This window comes from Canis aureus, chromosome 19 (assembly GCF_053574225.1).
Source record: "Canis aureus isolate CA01 chromosome 19, VMU_Caureus_v.1.0, whole genome shotgun sequence".
In the NCBI taxonomy this organism is placed as follows: Eukaryota; Metazoa; Chordata; class Mammalia; order Carnivora; family Canidae; genus Canis; species Canis aureus.
The window spans coordinates 41,787,356-41,804,268 of record NC_135629.1 but is presented as its reverse complement, the minus strand read 5'-3'; the positions used below and the strand labels follow the sequence as shown (position 1 = coordinate 41,804,268).

The 16,913-nt window shown below is 47.3% G+C and overlaps 1 protein-coding gene across 3 annotated transcripts in view; it reads left to right on the top strand.

Annotated features, from left to right (window-relative positions):
• The first annotated feature begins 1,798 nt into the window (after positions 1–1,798).
• ATRIP (ATR interacting protein) overlaps positions 1,799–16,913 on the top strand; it is a 15,671-nt gene continuing 556 nt past the window's right edge. Inside the window, exons 1-12 of one of the 3 annotated variants that reach the window (XM_077858953.1) lie at positions 1,799–2,129; positions 4,575–4,705; positions 6,166–6,336; positions 8,102–8,220; positions 9,589–9,746; positions 11,516–11,617; positions 11,938–12,067; positions 12,257–12,946; positions 15,528–15,664; positions 15,829–15,917; positions 16,345–16,425; positions 16,629–16,881. In XM_077858953.1, the coding sequence (XP_077715079.1) occupies positions 1,883–2,129; positions 4,575–4,705; positions 6,166–6,336; positions 8,102–8,220; positions 9,589–9,746; positions 11,516–11,617; positions 11,938–12,067; positions 12,257–12,946; positions 15,528–15,664; positions 15,829–15,917; positions 16,345–16,425; positions 16,629–16,881 (2,308 nt within the window). In that variant the 5' untranslated portion in view covers positions 1,799–1,882. Of the gene's footprint in view, positions 2,130–4,574; positions 4,706–6,165; positions 6,337–8,101; positions 8,221–9,588; positions 9,747–11,515; positions 11,618–11,937; positions 12,068–12,256; positions 12,947–15,527; positions 15,665–15,825; positions 15,918–16,344; positions 16,426–16,628; positions 16,882–16,913 lie in introns of all 3 variants that reach the window. The other 2 variants (XM_077858952.1, XM_077858954.1) reach the window with 2 other exon arrangements.

Below are 16,913 nucleotides of genomic sequence, written 5' to 3'. Positions count from 1 at the left end.
CGGTGCATGGAGCCTGCTTCTCCCTCTATGTCTCTGCCTCTCTCTCTCTCTGACTATCATAAATAAATAAAAATTTAAAAAAATAAAAAAAAATAAACCATGAAGTTATACTTTGTCTCTACTTGGCTCAGAATTCTTCAGTGGCTTCCTAGGACAAAAACTAGAGTCCCCACAATGACCAGTCAGGCCCTAAGGAATTTGGATGCCACTCCCTGCTGATAGTCCGGATTCATCCCCTGATTATCTTGAGCCATAATGGTCTACATTCCAAGCAAGCTGTTTTTACCAACTCCTCCATCTGCCTGTCACTTTTCTGTGTACTGGAGATGACCTCCTTTCCCTTAGAGAATTCAAACATTACAGTGGTGAGCTCTTCCCTTACCACTGTATATAAAGTTGTAGTCCCACTTGTCTGTTACCCTTTTCTCTCTCTCTCTCTCTCTCTCTCTCTCTCTCTATATATATATATATATATATATATATATATATATATATTTAAGATTTTATTTATTCATGAGAAACAGAGAGGCAGAGGGAGAAGCAGTCTCCATGCAGGGAGCCCAACGTGAGAGTTGATTCCGGGTCTCTAGGATCAGGCCCTGGGCTGAAGGTGGCGCTAAAACGCTGAGCCACCTGGGCTGCCCATACAATCCTATTTCTTTACAAGGCCAGAGACCTGCAGCAATGAAGACTTAAGCACCCAACATTTGGACATCTGAGACCTACTAGTGTCTCAAAAACTAAACTCAGGTATTCAAGGCCTTCTGGACCCTGACAACCATCTCCCTTTCATTTACTGTTTCCACAGACATTCATAGGACACTTACATGCTAAGTGTGGCACTGAGTGTGCAAGGGTAGAGTCTTACCTCTGTTACTCTCTAACACCCAGTTCTGCTCATTTGCCCCACACACCACTGCTGCCCAATAAAATCCTGTCAGGTGCCCGAGTCCTGCTCCTCTTTGAAGCCTTACCTCCTCTCTGCCACAGGTCAACTCCTCCACGTCCGTGTTGTGTTCTTATCTAACTAGTCTTGCATGCCAGTCTCCATGCTAGCTCGATTAACTCCCACTCAACCTGGAGGACAGGCCAAGCGCCACTTTGAAGGAGCCTTTCTTGACTTCCTGAGCTTCGTTCATTCATGACCCGCGCTAGGGACGAGACCACTCAGGCGCTCTCAGGGAAATGAATGAATGTCAACAGCATGAGCAGTGAGTTCCCACCCTCTCCAACACAGGCGCGCCCTTCTCAGGATCACCCCTTCTCCTGAGACCTTTCCTCTCCAGACCGATCTCAAATGCACACATTCGAAACGTCTACTGTTCTCAAAGATCCCTCCTCACAAAAGCTGTTTTCATACTCTGGGCCCAACCCCACTCTCTCAGACTCCTCCTCAAGAGAACCTCTGGATATGTGAGAGCGGAGTCCGGCGGGAGGAAATCTTCCAAGTCGCAGAGACCAAACCCCTGAATGCTGCCTGTGTCGATTCACGCGTGTACATGTGAATGTCAGGGCCGACTCCCGCGCGTCTGCGGCGAGCGTCGCAGAGCCGCCCGCGCTGTAAGGCCGGTAAGCCTCGGCCCCCCCTCACCCTGGTAACGCAGATCGCGTAGCACCCACCCCGCGGGAGACCCACGCAAACGCAGCCGCGGGTACCTGAGCGCCCGGCAAAGCTGGACGAGGGGGCGGGGCGGAGCAGGGCGACGCGTTCGGATTCGGTCATTCTCGCGCGCCCGCCGGCTGGCAGCCGATTGGCCCGTGGGCTCGGAGGCGTGGCCCTAGCGGCTGAGGGGAGCGGCGGCGCGCGGGCGGTTGGTCCCGCGATCCGGCCTCGCGGCGACCAGGCCTTGCTTGGTGCCTTCGGAGACTGACCGGCGGAGGCATGGCCGGAACCCCCGCGGCGGGCAGCCGGAGGCGGAGCGGGGTCCCGGCGCCCACCTCTGGCCCTCCCCCCAGCACCGGGCACCCTCCGAGCAAGCGAGCCCGGGGCTTCCCCGCGGCCGCCGTCCCAGACCCCGAAGACCCGTTCGGCGCGCACGGGGATTTCACAGCCGACGACCTGGAGGAACTCGACACCCTCGCGTCGCAGGCCCTGAGCCAGTGCCAGGCCGCGGCTCGGGACACGTCCAGTGAGTGCGCCTCGGGGCCTTCCCCCGGAGGGTGGTGCAGACCTCGCCAGACCTCCCTGAAGGCTGGGACTTCGGAACCCCACAGAGACCGCTACCCCGCTGTCTTGCACCCACCCTTCCGTGCTTAAAATATATAAGAACGGCTTCGTTTAAGCAGCAGTCGTGCCCAAAAAGGTCTTTTGAGTTGGGGGAGAAATGTATCAAGAATGTCAAACAGCCGATTTGAAATACGGAAAACTAGGTTAAGTTTACTGTGGTTTATGAAGTTTGGGCCACAAAGTTCTTGGTTCTAAGCAGAGATCCTTGGAACACGACCACCACACACCTGCACATGGGGTCCCACCCATTCTTGTGACAGATTTGGGAGGCTTTGCTCCCCCTCCCCCGCCCCCTTGGGCCGCAAGAACGGAAGAGGGGCTTGGCTAAGGCAAGAGATGAGAGATTTATTCCTTTATACAACCAGTAAGTTGTACTAAGTGCCCAAAACTTTAGGAACTGCAGCATACTTAGCAATTAACCAAAAACAAAAAACCTCCTTCCTTCAGGATCTTACATTCTAGCTGGAGAATGTGTGAAGTATTATGGGGCTCACAGAAGGAGAAACGTTTTGAGGGCGCCCCGCATTTCTACTTGGATATTTCACAGGCATATTAAATCCTACACATTTATCTCCTGGAAGCCCAGTCATTCTCCAGCATTGTGTGTGGTGCCTGGCAAAGCAGATATTCCAAAAATGTTCATCAATGACTGACTATTGTGTACAGCAGTGACTAGTGCCCCTGTCTATCAGGTGGCACAAGGCAACAGTTCCCTTTCCTCGACCATACATCTGATTCCTTTTCAGATCCTGTAACTTTACCTTCTTAATCCATCTTTGGAATCCATCCTCTTTGTATCCTCTCTATCTTCCTGATCTATGTTACAATCATTCCTTCCTTCTGTACAATGATCTGCTAAATGGTCTTCCCGTTTCCAGTCTCAATTCCCTACAGGTCAGACTTTATACCACAGCCAGAGTGATCTTTTCAGAACTCCAATCTGGCTGTGTCTCACACAGATACAAGTGAACATCCCTACTGAAAGCGCTGTAATGATTTCCCACTGCCTTTAGTATAAAGATCAAAGTCCTGTGGGTGGCTCATCAGGTTAGGGCTCTAAATCTTGATTTCCGCTCAGGTCATAACCTCAGGGTTGGGAGATGGAGCCCCATGTTGGGCTCCGTACTCTGTATGGAGTCTGCTTGTCTCTCTCCCTCTGCTCTTCTCCCTACTTGTGCTCTCTCTCTCTAAAAGAATAAATAAATAAAATCTTTTTTTAAAGAAGATTGATCCCATGACCGTGAGATCATGAACTGAGCTGAAACCAAGAGTCAGATGCTCAACCAACTGTGCCACACAGACACCCTTAAATTTACTACTTTTAAAATCTGTTGTATCTGTAGTTATTTCCCCCTTTTATTTATTTATTTGTTTATTTATTTATTTTTAAGATTTTATTTATTCATGAGAGACACACAGAGAGAGGCAGAGACATAGGCAGAGGTAGGAGCAGGCTCCCCGTGGGGAGCCTGATACGGGATTCTATCCCAGGATCCTGGGGTCACGACCTGAGCCAAAGGCAAACACTCAACCACTGAGCCACCCAGGCGCCCCTAAATAAATAAAATCTTAAAAAAAAAAAATCGTCCTTAAAATGGCCTGCAAAGCTGGTATGACCTGGTCCTTTCCCACTCTCTGGGTTTGAGCCACAGTGACCTTCATTTCTTGAATTCTCCCTGCTTTCTTACAATACATAAATTGTACATTGCTGTTTCTTGAATACTGAGTTATTCTTCCCATCCATTCCCCCATCCCCACTCATTTGCTTAATTCCTGCTTATTCTTCAGCTCTCAGCTCAGTCATCACTTCTTTGGGAAGCCTTCCAATCATTCCAGTTGGATCAAATCCCCCTATGATAGGTTCTTCTGTATTTATTGTCTTGTCCAGGTTTTATCACAGTTGTAATTTCACATTTGTGTGAATTTTTTTTTAATGTCCTGTAAGCTCGAGTATGAGGACTAGATCCATTATGCTCCCCACTGTAGCTTTAGAGACTAGATTATGGCAGGTGCTCAGTAGGTGTAGGTGTTGGTTTAGATCTAGGTGCTCAGTAAATATTGTTGAATAAGACATCTCCAACTTCTGACCAGTGAAGTCCCCAAAACACCTTTTTAGCCTATTGGTGAGACTCTTAAAATTGGGAGATGAGGAGTGGGGGGGTGGCAGGGTCTGTTATTTCTTAAAGATCATTTATGAGTTTGAATCATGTTCTTATGTTGGAAAATACCTATATTGCTTACTAGATCTTTTTCTAATTTGCTTTCAAGAGTGATTCTTTTTAGCACTGACTGACTAAAGTGGGAAAATGTTGGATCCTGAAAAGTATATGCAAACTGTTTTTTACAGATGTTCATAAGGTCCCCAGATTAGATGGGATGTCAAAAACTCCTGCTGGGAAAAACAGAGAACTTGTTCCAGTTAAAGATAATTTTGAATTAGAGGTACTTCAGACACAATACAAAGAACTTAAAGAAAAGGTAAGTGACTTGTGGTTCTTAGAGCTAACTTCTTCACTTATGCATGTATTATAAAGCATTGTACAGGGGGCACCTGGGTGGCTTTGTCAGTTGAGCATCTGCCTTCTGCTTGGGTCATGATCCCTGGGATTGAGCCTTATGTCGGGCTCTTTGCTCACCAGGGGGTCTGCTTCTCCCTCTCCCTCTGTGCTTGTCCTCTTGCTCGCTCACAAATAAATATTTTTTTAAATAAACATTTTTTTAAAAAGCATTATACAATAAGATATATGAAAGTTTTAAGGGGCAGCCCCGGTGGCTCAGCGGTTTAGCGGTGCCTTTGGCCCGGGGTGTGATCCTGGAGACTCGGGATCAAGTCCCACATCGAGTTCCCTGCATGGAGCCTGCTTCTCCCTCTGCCTGTGTCTCTGCCTCTCTCTCTCTCTCTCTCTCTGTCATGAATAAATAAATAAAATCTTAAAAAAAAAAAGTTTTAAAACAAGAGTAGAGTTCAGATTCATCCCACAAAATGGAGGAAGGCTGGGGAAAGCAAGCCAGAAAATTTAGACTGAAATCAAATCCTGAGATTCCTAACAACTAGTCAAGAAGGGAAACACTGTATACCAGGTCCAAAAAGAGATACGGGGGGAATCCCTGGGTGGCTCAGCGGTTTGGCTCCTGCCTTCAGCCCAGGGCGTGATCCTGGAGTCCCAGGATTGAGTCCCGCGTCAGGCTCCTGCATGGAGCCTGCTTCTCCCACTCCCTCTGCCTCTCTCTCTCTCTCTCTCTCTCTCTCTCTCTCTGTGTCTCTCATGAATAAATAAATAAAATCTTAAAAAAAAAAAAAAAAGAGAGAGATACAAACTTTCTGTCATAGCACCGAGACAAATTTATAGCATATATCTTATATAGGGAACACAACATCATAATGCTTGCTGTTTTCCTTAGCAGTTTTACCAAAAGGCAGACATCCTTTATAGAGAGAGAGAGAGAGAGAGAGGCAGAGACACGGATAGAGGGAGAAGCAGGCTCCATGCAGGGAGCCCGATGTGGGACTCGATCCCGGGTCTCCAGGATCACACCCTGAGCCGAAGGCGGTGCTAAACCACTGAGCCACCCGGGCTGCCCAGCAGACATCCTTTAAATGACTTTCTGTAGATCCTTAGGAAAACCAGGAATATAGTGTGAAATTCTAGATCTGTGAAGTGTGTGATTCAGATTGTTTAATACCTATTAGAACCTGCAAAATGTGTATGTGTGGATGACAGTGTGTCCTTAAGCTATCTTGCTGTATGTCCATTGTTCCATGAATGGGCCTAGTAGACCATGGTGACATCTAGTAGGTATGGATATATTTGAGGACTCATTGGTCTGTAGAACGTGGTTTACATGTGCTCTCTCCATTTCCCCTGCTATATGTTGAAACAAGCACATATATAACTTGCCCTTGCAAGCTTTTCACAAGACTGATTTGGGATTTACAGATGAAGGCAATGGAAGAAGAAGTCCTCATTAAAAATGGAGAAATAAAAATATTGCGTGACTCACTGCATCAGACAGAATCCATCTTAGAGGAACAGAGAAGATCACATTTCCTTCTCGAACAAGAGAAAACTCAAGCACTTGGTGACAAGGAAAAAGAATTTTCCAAAAAGGTGACCCAGAGCTTTTTTTTTTTTTTCTTGTTCTGGACACAAGCTTTACCTGCTTATTGAGTTCTTTTAGAAGCATTGACCAAAGTGTCTATAAATCTTCCAGGAAGATTTCAACAGTTATTTGTCTTAAATACTTTCTGCTATCAGTTAATTGCATATACTTTTCTTCTAGGCTCTACATGTGGATTGGAAAAGGAATTAGATGAAACTGCTTTGCTGTGGCAGAAATGATAGTTGGTCTTGGCAGGAATAAATCAATAGCTTAGACTTTCCAGAAATAGGATTAAGTAAGATCTTTCTGGCAGATTAGAAACTCAATTGACATAGCTAAGGCCAAAAGGAAATGTATTGACTTCCATAACTAAGTCTGGGTAAAAAACAGGTGTGCTGAGGCTTTGAATGACTCAAGCCTTGCCAGAACTCATCTTTACTGTCTCCTATACTCTAGACAGGCTCTATCCTTATGGTAAAAGATATGTTCTCTAGCAGCTCTTGGATTCATAAATCATAGCTCTAGAGTGGACTGAATATTTGGCTTCCCTCATCTCAAATCTCTAATTGGTCTGACCTGAGTTAGGTGCCTATCCCTGACCCAGTCACTGCCACCACAGAGATGATAGCTCCCATTTAAATCCCACAGAGGTACGGAAATGATTCTTTCTCAGGGGTTTGGGGGTGGGGGGGAGGTCCATACCTACTACCACTTTCCTTCAGGACTTTCCAAGGCTTTAATTTCAAGGACATGGGTCTTATTCTGCACTCATTCAGCAAATTAGCAAACTTTAAAGAAGCACTAACCTACTGCCCAGCTCTAACAGTAGTAGTTGTCTCTCCACATACATGATGGAAGACCAAGGGAGTTGTAATCAGACAAACCAGAGTTTAAATCCAGGCTTTATCACATATGAGTAGAGACCTCAGGGTAATCACTTAAACTCTATGACTCATTTCCATTATCTGTTCCAGGAAATAACCAGAAGGGTCGCTGTAAGGCTTAAAAGCCCTGCACTTGCTGTGACTGGTGCTGTGACTGGTACCGTGCTTGGCACAGAGTATACCCAGAGAGTAACAGTACTTACTCTTGGTAGTAGGCCAGAGCAGGTCTCCGCATGCTGTGTGAGCTTATGGTAAAATTCCCAAATACTCTGCCCATACCTGGAATTGTGTACCATTACATTCATCAAAAGGTTGACATGTCACTGTGAGATAAGGCATCTTGCCAAGCTCCAGGCTAGGCAGTTCACATTCATCCTTCCTCTTTAACCCCCTCAACCATGAAGACACGTATTTGTGTTACAGATAAGCTAAAGTTTAGAGAGGCTGAGTAAATGGTATTTCAACCCTCACAAACTACCTCACAATAGTTCGGGTCAGAATTTTTTTTTTTTTTTTTTTAAGATTTTATTTATTTATTCATGAAAGACAGAGAGAGAGAGGCAGAGGCACAGGCAGAGGGAGAAGCAGGCTCCCTCCAGGGAGCCCGACGTGGGACTCGACCCTCGGTCTCTAGGGTCACACCCTGGGCCAGAGGCGGTGCCAAACCACTGAGCCACCGGGGCTGCCCTCAACATATTTTTTTTAGAATACCATGCTGACTTTCAGGAAGAAAGCTAAAACTTGGTAGAAAGGACATTTGTGTCACAGCAGACTTTCATACTTATTTCTCATTGTTTTTTTTTCCTTAATGAGCTTGAAATTTTGAAGCCCAGAGATATTTTCACATGTTTGATGGGGCTGCCACAAGTATGTTGCTTTTGCCTTCCAGCTCCAATCATTGCAGTCTGAACTTCAATTTAAAGATGCAGAGATGAATGAATTAAGGACAAAGCTTCAGAGCAGCGAACGAGCAAATAAACTGGCTGCTCCCTCCATTCCCCATGCCAGGTAATGATGGTGCTAGAGGGAGAGTTGTTTTGCATGGTTTAGTAGAAAATATGAATAACAAGGTCAGGCTAGTCTTGAATGAAGGCCATTTAAACTTTGTCATTTGGACATAGACCCTCTTTCCTGAAGGCCTCAAAGGTGGTTTAGATGAGGCATGAATGGTCTAGTGCATTACAACATAAAGACCTCACACTCTAGAATGGCTTCCTCTCTGTAGGACTTTTTACTCAGGACTAAAAAAGGCTGGAAAGATGCTCTCTGAACTTTTGGGGTGGCCCAGTCTTCATTTTTATGTAATTTGTTTCAGATAACTGATGTTGCCCCATGTGTAAGCATATTTCAATGCCAGCTACCTGGCACATTTTTTTCTCATTTGCTGCCCTGGGGGACCTTTGTCCAACAGCCCCCGCCTTTGCTGCAGATGTGATCAGCTTCTTTTTTTTTTTTTTTTTTTTTTTTAATTTTTATTTATTTATGATAGTCACACACAGAGAGAGAGAGAGAGAGAGAGAGAGAGAGGCAGAGACACAGGCAGAGGGAGAAGCAGGCTCCATGCACCGGGAGCCCGACGTGGGATTCAATCCCGGGTCTCCAGGATCACGCCCTGGGCCAAAGGCAGGCGCTAAACTGCTGCGCCACCCAGGGATCCCTGTGATCAGCTTCTTAATGGTCTTGTCCTACCCCCTGCCTGCCAGAGAAGTCTGGCATGCTGTTGATCCCAGCCTTGAAATTTGAACAATATGAATCAGGGTATCTTTTTCTGGTATTGAACATTCTGCTGCCTTTGCTCATAAAGGGTATAAAATTGAACTCTTCTTGCCTTGCCTAGTTCAGGTAAGACAGGAGAGTGGAGGAGATCCATCCTCACCTCCTCACACATCTCGGACAGAAGGGTCTTGGCATTGTCTGATGCGCTCAGAGTGTTAGAGCTGCTTCTCTAACACAAAGACACTGGCACTGAGTACCTGGCTCAATTTTCAAGTTGTAGGACCCAACATGCCTTTTAACAGACCCTCTTTCTACTGAAAATCTTTTAATTCAGCCGCTGGGGACTATTAAATAAGAGGTTGTTGTACATTAAAAACATATTTTGGTGGAATTGGAAATAGCAATGGAATTATGGCCAATGTTGGGTGATTAGAAGAATAAAGACATCAAAGAGTTTTTCAACAATTTGGATCAAAATGCCTTGAATTTTGCACTGCTATCCTGACAAAGAATGACAAATATATAATAGATAAAACCTTTGGTCAAAGCATCTAGACATGAAAAGTTTAACACTTAAACAAATTAGAAGTTTTATAACCAGGTATTTTAAGTGCTTTTTAGCAAAATCATTACTTTGGTTTCATAGTTAACTTTTTCTAGTCCTAGGAAAAGCCCTTCTGTGGCTATAAAGCCAGAAGCTTCTTCTCCACAATTTGGAAAACCATCTTTCCCTACAAAGGAGTCTTTTAGTGCTAACATGTCCCTTCCCCACCCCTTCCAGACAGAGCCAGGATATAAGTGCCTCGTGGGCAGAGAGGGTAAGTCAGTCTGTCTCTTGTCTATTGCTGTGTAACCAATTATTCAAACCTGTGGCTTAAAACAATAATGAGTATTTCTCCTGGTTCTGTGGGACAACAATTCTGAGAGAGCACAGTGGGGATGGTTTGTCTCTATGGGGACTGGAATCACTGAAGGGTTGTCTGGGGCTGGAGAATCTGTTTCAAAGTGGCTTACTCACATGACTGGCAATGCAGTTCTCCACATGTGGGCCTCTCCACAAAGCTACGTGGGTGACCTCATAACCTGGTGGATGGCTTCCTCTAGCGGTAACAAACCAGAGAGAGCTGGTGGAAGCTAGCCCTTTTATGGCCTAGCCTTAGAAATCTTGTATCATCGCTTCTGCCACAGTCTGTTCCTTAGAAGCCATGTTCAAGGGGAAGGAAACTAGGCTGCACCTTCTGAAGAGAAGTGTGTCTAGAATTTCCAGGTATAATTTAAAACCTCCCCAGTTGACATCCATTGACATACAAGGAACCTAGCTCATATACAGGAACTTGTGTTCCTTTCAACCTTGAGTTTGTGCCACTGAGTCCAGACTGAGGGTGTGCTACTGCTTTATAGAGAGGGACACAATCTAGCACTGGTAGATTTTCACTGTGAGAATGTGTTGTGTCAGTTTATCTTACAATTCAGATATATTGCCTCTCTCCTACCACCATCAACTCTTTCAAGTCATTGGCCATCACGCCACCTCTGAGAACCTCAACCATTCACATTTTTGGCATCTGGCAAATATGGGAACAGTATAGGATAATTGTTAGGACCAGGCAATGTTGCCTACCGGCCGGGCAGAAACATAAATCACACTACTTACTGGCTTGTGTGATGTGGGTAAGCAAGTCCTTTAACCCCTGTGCCTCTGTTTTCCTAGATATAAAATAGTGCTAATGATAACACTTGCTCTTAGGGTTGCTTTGAGGAACAAATAAGCTAACATGGGTAAAGCTCTTAGAACAGAGTCTATCTGGCACAGAATAACCACCATAAGTATTAGTGATTAGTGCTTTTATGTTATATTGCCTCATTTTTTTTTAAGATTTTATTTATTCATGAGAGACAGAGAGAGATAGAGAGAGAGGCAGAGATACAGTCAGAGGGAGAAGCAGGCTCCATGCAGGGAGCCCGATGTGGGACTTGATCCGGGACTCCAGGATCACGCCCTGAGCTGAAGGCAGATGCTTTACCGCTGAGCCACCCAGGTGTCCCATATTGCTTCATTTTAAAGTGGGGCAAACAACTTCTCTTCCCTTCCCCTTCCCCCTTCCCCCTTCCCCCTTCCCCTTTCCTTCCTTTGTATGAGTTCCTGTTTTGCATGAGGAAGGCAAAAATGTGAGGATTCTTGAGTTGCTCTGGTTTGTTTGTTTTTTTAAGATTTTATTTATTTATTCATGAGGGACACAGAGAGAGAGAGAGGCAAGGACATAGGCAGAGGGATAAGCAGGCTCCAGGCAGGGAGCCTGATGTGAGACTCAATCCCAGGTCTCCAGGACCACACCCTGGGCTGAAGGCGGTGCTAAACCACTGAGCCATCCGGGCTGCCCATGGCTCTTGTTTTAAACTCAGTATGGGGTGCCTGGCTGGCCTCTAGTCCATAGAGCCTGCGACTCTTGATCTCAGCGTCGTGAGTTCGAGTCCCATGTTGATGGTAGAGTTTATTTAAAAAAAGTAAATTAAAAATGTGTTACATTCAAGAGTTTCTGATGTGCCTGTGCTTTTGTGCTCAAGATTTGATTCATGTTTTATCTAGTTGTAGAGAATAAGAGCCACAGTATGGGAGGTGACCCCGTAAAGCAAGAAGAATCCCAGAAAAGTCTAATTGACAGCTGGATGCAGAGATCAAACACTCAAGGTACCAGAACCCCTGCTCCTTGTGCAGAAGGCCAGCATAGCTCCGGTAGTCCTCTGCAGAGCTACAATAGAAATGCCTCTGAAAACCAGCACCCCAGGTAGTCCTTCAGAGGGTCCCGGGGAATAGTAGTCTGTGACTTAAGCAGAAGACTGTAAAATAGAAGGGTCCAAAACAGGTATGTCCCAGAGCCCTCAGCACCCACAGGGAGCTTAAGGGTAGCTTAGATGACAGTTAGCATCCAAGAAACCCTCACTTTTCCCTCAAGCCTTAGAAAAGGCCTCCCTTGTTAGAACCGTCTAGAATCACCTTGTCTTCTACAGGTTCCATTCTCATAAACCTTCTCCTGAAGCAGCCTTTGATCCCAGGGTCATCTTTAGGTCTGTGCCACCTCCTGAGCAGTTGTTCTGAGGCTCCTACTGGCACCCTGCTACAGCCACTGGGGTTTGGCAGGTAAGCCTCAGACTCCTAAAAAGCTCACTTAGGAAGAAGTTCCCAGGAAGCAAGTCCCTTTCTGGTCTGGGCCAGCCTGGGGGGTCTGTGTGCTTGGGGGGAAACTAGAGAATTTGGCAGGCAGGTTGTTTGGGGCCCTTGACCTTGTCTCCATCTCATACTTATGTTTTCTTTTGTATTTGCTGCTAGTACCTTGACTGGGATTTCAAGCCTTAGAACCACAGGTTCTCGCGATGGGTCATTTCCCCTCTTGGCCCTGAAAGAAGCACAGAACCTGGCACTCACTGGATTGAATCTGATTGCCAGGGATGAAAGCTCGTTTGATGGAGACCCAGCAGAGGGAGGCAGAAGGGCCTTCCCACTCTGCCAGCTTCCTGGAGCTGTGCATCTCCTCCCCCTGGTACAGTTCTTTATCGGCTTACACTGCCAGGCTCTGCAAGATTTGGCAGCAGCCAAGAGAAATGGAGCACCTGGAGACTCACCGACACATTCCTCCTGCGTGAGCTCTGGGGGAGAGGCCAGCCTCGAGGACTCACCTTGCAACATGGAAGGCTTCTCTGTGGCTTCACTCAGTGTTCTTCAGCACCTGGTGTGCCACAGCGGAGCAGTCGTCCACCTATTACTGTCAGATGCAGGGGTGGATTCTGCTGCTAGGGAAGGAAACCAGAGCCAGGTTCACAGACAAGATCATAGGGATGTGTCCTCAGCCCCAAGGGGGTTTGCCAATGACCAAGGCCAGCATCCACTACTGAAGATGCTTCTTCACCTGTTGAGTTTCTCTTCATCAGCAACAGGTCACCTTCAAGCCAGTGTCCTGAGCCAATGTCTTAAGATTTTGGTGAAATTAGCTGAAAACGCTTCCTTTGATTTCCTGCCCAGGTATAACACAGCTTGGGAGTCATGATTCTTCGTGGGTCTTACCTGACCTCTTGAGGTCTGTCCTGTGGCCCTTATACTTTGCCCACATCTTGACTTATCTATACTGCTCAGTGCTAAACCTTGGTTTTACACTCTAAGACTTCGTTCAGGGAGTTCTGGAGTGATGGAGTGGGGACAGGTGTTAGGAGAACCAAGGAAGTGATTTATTTGGCTTAATTCTGCCTCTGTACAGCAAGTAAGCAAAAGACATGTGATGAAAGAAGGGTTTTAGCCACTATGGAAACATGTCCTGTCTGTAGGACAAAGGCTGAACCAAGAGTCCTGAACCTGAGCCATGAATGAAGACTGTGTATCACACCACATTTAAGTTTGGTGAAGTTCCCCAAGGAAGCAGAGGGTGTGGGGTAGGTCTGCAGCCCATAAGCTGACTTTGCTGGGAATCTGCCTATCATCATTGTGCCCTACTCTGACATGAGCCATAGGTTACCTGCTCCTCTTAAGGTTTGTTAGAAGTGGTTGTATAGTGAACCTCGCTTGTGAACACTATTGTCATAAATTCCTAACTTGGGATTCCAGAGCCTTAAGACTGGGAGGAACTGTAAACACCATCTAGCCCATCCCCTCATTCAGTAATCCTGCCTCCCTGTCAGCATGCCACCAAAAGGCCAGTTCCTATTTGGAGTAACTCTACTGGCTGCACTTACCTTAAGCTTTTAGTCTCTGAGCTTAGCACACTTGTTGCCTAAAAACACTTCTGGATCCTGGTTTCCATTTGAGGATATTCTGGTTGGTCCAGTCCATCCTGAAGGTAGTCCTCAGAGTTGGACACAGTACCTTAGTGTAGTGTAGGCAGCTCCATAGGTTCAGAACCATCACCTGTTTCTGGCACAGACCTAGCTCATAGTGGCTGGTTGCTTGTTTCATTGGTGTTGAATGAATCCCAAGAACCACTTTTTACCACTCCTCTTAGTAGATATACCATCATTCCATTCCTGTTGAGCTTGTTCATGAGGACATGGAAAAACAGCTATTTAGTGGATGCTTACTAGGCCAGACAGAGACCTTCTGTTCACTAGTTCACGTGACAGCCTCCAAGCCCTGCATCCTCACACCTAGCATGGAGCCTGGCTCACTATAAGCACTCAGTATTTGTTATATGAATATGAATAGAGAGCATGCTGGGTGAGTTTCAAGCCAGGCTCCTTGACTTGCCCCTAATCATTGTCTGACACCACCTCCCACTTGGTGCTTCTCTTCAGAATCCCTACATCCTTTCAGGCTGAACCCCACTACGACACTGCTTCCTGTTCACCTTGGAATGAAAGCTAAGGACATGTGCCACCAAGGCTCCAAAGCAATGTGCAGTGAGACACAAGTAGCCAGGGAGACTGTAGTCTCATAAAGGGCACCTCTGCCCACCCAGGCTTGAGGACAAATTATCCCCTTAGACCCATGTTTTCATACCACATCTGGTGTAGACATAGGTCCAGGGTCAACCCTAGGTACTAGGATGGCAGTGGCTTTTGAGCAGAGGTCTTATCCCCAGCTTCAGACAATAGTAGGACTACATTGTGTGTTTGGGGGTTCTGGAAAAAAAATTTTAAAGAAGGTTCTGAAAAATAATTTGGAAACCACTGTGTCATACATAAAGATGGATTTTTCTTGCAGATAGTTTCAGGGACTTTACACGTGGACTAGAGACCACTTCTAACTTCATGGTGAAATTGAGTAACCACCAGGTTAAACCCCAGTGTCCCACAAAGTTCACACTACCTGCAACTGAAATCATGCAGCTTATCCACTGTATGGGATTTGCTCTAAAATGATTTCACTCCAAATAGTAAGAAGTTGTTTCATAATGGCATACTGAGGAATATTCTCAACCCTCGATGGTGTGTACTGAGGTGCTGCAGATGCTTGCAGGGGGACATGTAGAATTGCCCCTCTTCTCACCCATGGGGTTGTGTGGGTTAAGCAAATAGCAGTAGTTGTCTTGGGACTTAGTTCCTTTGTTTTCTGTGCCTGTGAAACCTGGGGGAGAGTGTGCCCAGAACTCCTCACCCATGCACTCTCCAAGTAGGTACCTGCTCATACTTGGTGACAGAGGAACTGATGTTTTCAAAAATGCTCTGCTCAGCAAGTGGTCTCATAAAATCCCACCCTAGCCAAGTCTGCATTTGTCACTTCTGGAGCCTGACCAGTCCTCAGATAGGGGGATCATAACATTCTCTCACACCCAAGTTAAGATTTGCCTCCCTGTTTGGGAGCAGAGGTGGAAAGCACCCACAAGCAATGTGGAAGCAAGGCACCCCAGGTCCAGGGAGGCATCCCCTGTTTACAGGTGGCACTGTGCCTGGTAAGGGCCTGTCCTAAGCCACAGCAATACTGCAATGGAGGCCAGTACCCACTCATTCATAGGAAGCGGATGTACTAGCAAGTAGGTGGTAGTGGTCGGCCAGCATTTGAACCCAGGTCTGAACCACAGCTCCCTGTACGACCTGCTCAAAACTTCCTGTTGCCTCCAGTGAAGTTGTGGGATTGGGTTATCAGTGTCCTGTCCCTCTGGGCCCCTGTGCTATAGGTTCCAGTGTGTGTTCCGGGTGCTGCCACAGTGCCTCAGCCCCGAGAGCCCCCTGCCCAGTGTGCTGTTGACTGTTGAGCTCCTCTCCCTCCTGGTGGACCATGAGAAGCTGGCCCCTCAACTCTGCTCCCACTCAGGTAAAGCAGGGCAGGGGTGGGCGGCTGGGCTGCTCCTGCAGGTTGGAAGCAAGGGTGGTGGCAGGGGCAGGTCAGAGGCCTCTTCAGGGCTTCTGTAGTTTGTGCCCTGGGCTCCGGGTAAGAAGGGAGACCCTGAGCGAGAGGTGGGGCGTCCTTTTCAGAAGGCTGTCTCCTCCTGCTGCTGTACATGTACATCACATCAAGGCCTGACAAAGTGGCCTCCGAGACCCAGTGGCTTCAACTAGAACAAGAGGTAAATTCCTGAGCCCCCTCTGCGAACTGCTCACCATCCCACTCCACCTAAGGGCCACTGTTCCTACTCCTTCTGGGGAGAACGGGGCTTAATTCATTTTGGTAACAAAGCAAACTCAGTTTGAGGGCTCCACACTGCACGGAAGCCATATAGGTGGACCTAAGAATGTCCTGAAATTTGGCAGATTTGCCTGATAATGGGTCCTATCCTGGCTTTGGGGCCCAGAGGCAGGTGGGTCACTGGCGAGACACATGTATTAGCCCATAGTCTAGCCTGAGAAGGCCCCACAACACCATTTCTTGGATCCTGCTGTACAGACAGGCAGTTGCTAAGGCAACTAGAGCACTTGTAGGAGAAGCCTTAGAAAGCCCTCACTGTGATCAGGGTCTCATTCTGCCACAGATGGAACAGTCTGTTCTTGTTCTAGGCCGTGTGGCTCCTGGCTAAGCTTGGCGTGCAGAGCCCCTCCTCCCCAGTCACTGGCTCTAACTGCCAGTGCAACGTGGAGGTGAGTGCCCCAGAGGCCAACAGCGTGGCAGCTCTGTTGGGGGATGAGGTGACCCTATGCAAGGACCCTCTGCTCCTTCTAACCCTCTGCCATCATTCAGAACCCTCCTCGCCTGGAGTGGCCAGGAAGGGTGCTGTCCAGCTGAGCAGGTTGTGAAGGTGCAGGAGCCCTGAGACGCGGCCTTGGCCTTCACTCTTCCCTAGGTGGTCAGAGCACTCACAGTGATGCTGCACAGACAGTGGCTGACAGTACGGAGGGCAGGGGGGTCCCCAAGGACAGACTGCCAGAGGCGGACAGTGCGGTGTCTGCGGGACACAGTGTTGCTGCTGCACGGCCTGTCCCAGAAGGATAAGCTCTTCACTGTGCACTGCGTGGAGGTCCTGCATCAGTATGACCAGGTGATGCCAGGGGTCAGCATGCTGATTCGAGGGCTCCCTGATGTGGCCGACTGTGAAGGTGAGCCGGCAGGAGGTACCCCCACCCCCTGC